General features: G+C 46.1%; 1 protein-coding gene across 1 annotated transcript in view; it reads left to right on the top strand.

Annotated features, from left to right (window-relative positions):
* pou6f2 (POU class 6 homeobox 2) overlaps positions 1-2557 on the top strand; it is a 52090-nt gene that overhangs the window by 38895 nt on the left and 10638 nt on the right. Inside the window, exon 5 of the mRNA XM_019879865.1 lies at positions 2304-2447. Within this exon, the coding sequence (XP_019735424.1) occupies positions 2304-2447 (144 nt within the window). The remainder of the gene's footprint in view (positions 1-2303; positions 2448-2557) is intronic.

Here is a 2557-nt window from a genome sequence, read left to right as displayed (position 1 = left end):
TATGGATTTTCTTTTTTTTTTTTTTTTTTTTTTTTTTTTTTTTTTAGTCACAGTTCAATATTGATGTGCCGTCCGGAGGTGAGGGGGGTTGGGATTGACAGGCTTTATTTTTCACAAGGAGCGTAGTAGAGGCCCAGCGGTGGGCAACAGATGGCCCAGCGCGGAGGTGTTTGCGAGGGCCTAATGGCATTTTGATGTTTAAGCACAGAAGGGCGTGAGGGAAGAGTCAGCCGAGGCCCGTCGGCGGCCGCGGCGACACATACGCAGCGTGTGCTCTCGTGTCACACTTGATTATATCAAGCGAGCGTGAGGGAGGACAAACTTGCATGTTGTGAGGGACAACTTTGTCCTATTGTGACAATATGGCCGTTATGACTGTCGTGGACGCTGGGGACAACACCAGACGAGCACTTCTCACTAACAAGAAAAGCTGTGGTCACACTTTACAAGTGCATCATCGCATTTAAGTAGAAGACGGGGGAAAAACTTTTTGATTTGTTATTTATCTATTTTTTTTTCTGGTCTCTTATTTTAAAATGTCAAACTCATACAGTTGTACCTTACAGGGACTGTTGAAAAATGATTTTCTTTTTTTTTTCGGTCTACATTCAGCACATCTCAATGACGCTCATTATTTGTGGGCATGGCCTGTTTTTTTTTCATATTTTTTTTTCCATGTATTGGATCAGGACTAAAACCAAAGACACAGACTCGGGTGCCAAAAAAAGCATGATTGGGACATCCCAATATATTATAAAAGCCACCGGCACAATATTTGACCTTTGTTGACCTTATATGTGAGGTCCTATGAGAGAAAGCCATGATCACCTTCACAAAATATTTTATATTTATTCTCTGGTTATATCCGCCTTGCAAGTAAGGCAAAAAGAAAAATACTGTTTGCGTCTTTAATCCTTTATCTCTTCTTCACTCTTTTCTCCATGCACCAAACGGTGCTTCCTTTGTGTCAAACCATTTTCGATTTCCAGCTGGGGGGGTTTGGGGGGGTGGGGGGGGGCGGTGTCTCCAAGTTTGGCCACGCTCTGCGGCGGTGCTACTTTTCCCCGTTTGGCCGATTACACGCACCAGGCCAACCTGCAGCTAAAACAAAAGGCATGCCGCACTTTGGACCAATTGCAGCCAAACATGCATTTAGCCTGGCGTAGCCTCTCAGATTGCTGTGTGTCCCGAAAATAGAGGCTTTTGCTTTGACTGGGTGTTAAGGTAGTGGAAAAAAAAGGCGAACACAACAACGGCGGCGGCGGCGGCGGCTGTGTTGACACACGGGAAGAATCGTTGTTTATCTCCTCTAACACATGCAATCAGCGCAAACGCTGGGATGGGCCTGTCATTTGCTCCCTCCCGCCGAGGAGTCGCTGTGGCGGAAAATCACCTGTTTAGCTCTGGAAACGCACACGCCCAGGAGTCCTGACCAATAAAGCCAGACGTTCCTTTTCAGGCCCATTTAACCCAACGGGAAGGACTATTATTGAAGATGTTTCCAGTACAACTGGCTCACTGTTTAATTGGCATGAAACAAAACGTATTTATCCTTCATTCATTGTCATTTCTTAACTTTGAAGACTTTTTCTTCCCCTTGCACATATTAAACTTGTAGAGGCTCCAGCACGCCCGCAAACCCGAGTGAGGTTTCACTGTTCGGAGAATGAATGAATAAATGAAGGAAGGAAGGAATATTAAACTTGGGCCTCAAGGCACCACCGGTCAAGTGCATTAAGCTACAAGCATCATCACAGTGGACCAAGATGCAGGAATGGTGGAGGATTTTATACACACACACACACACACACACACACACACACACACACACACACACACACACACACACACACACACACACACACACACATTTTTATTTATTTATTTTTGACTTCCTGCAAGCCGACAGCTTTGTAAAAAATGTAGTCTGATGGAAAGAAGACATAAAAAGACAATAAAGGAAGAAAAAGAAGCAGATGACTTTCCAGGCAATATCAATCACGGCCAATTTGAGGGTGGGGGGGGGAGGGGCTGCCGACATGAAATATGATTTCATAAGACAAATGCCGTGTCATTCTTAATGTGCTTAACCTTTACTGTCAATGAAAAAGTATTGATTCCCCCCCCCCCACCACCACCCCCCCGCCATCTTTTTTTTTTTTTTTTTTTTTTTTTTTTTGGTCCCGATTTTGCACCATCCCCTGCAAGAACACAAATTTGCCATTGATGTTGGCTTGCACGCGGTCGTGCATGGTAGAAAGTTGTTTTTCTCATCTTGTGGTTGTTGTTGTATTTTTCCGCAGCCGCTGAACCCTCTGGCCAGCCAGGCGGCAGCAGCGGCGGCGGCGGCCGCCGCAGCCATGGCGGCCGGCTCGCAGGTGTTTGGCAACACCCTGTCCAACCTGCAAGGAGGCGGCGGGCAGCTAGTGACCAACGCACAAGGACAGGTGAGCGCCAGCCCTCAGCATACAAAAGCACTTCTTCCCGCACTCCTTATCGAGCACACAAAAAAAAAAAAAACGCTGAGCTGGTAATATTCGCAGAATTGCTCAGTAAG

Source organism: Hippocampus comes, unplaced genomic scaffold (genome assembly GCF_001891065.2).
Source record: "Hippocampus comes isolate QL1 unplaced genomic scaffold, H_comes_QL1_v1.1 scaffold446, whole genome shotgun sequence".
In the NCBI taxonomy this organism is placed as follows: Eukaryota; Metazoa; Chordata; class Actinopteri; order Syngnathiformes; family Syngnathidae; genus Hippocampus; species Hippocampus comes.
The sequence above is the reverse complement of the archived record's forward strand: the minus strand, read 5'-3'. Positions and strand labels throughout refer to the sequence as shown.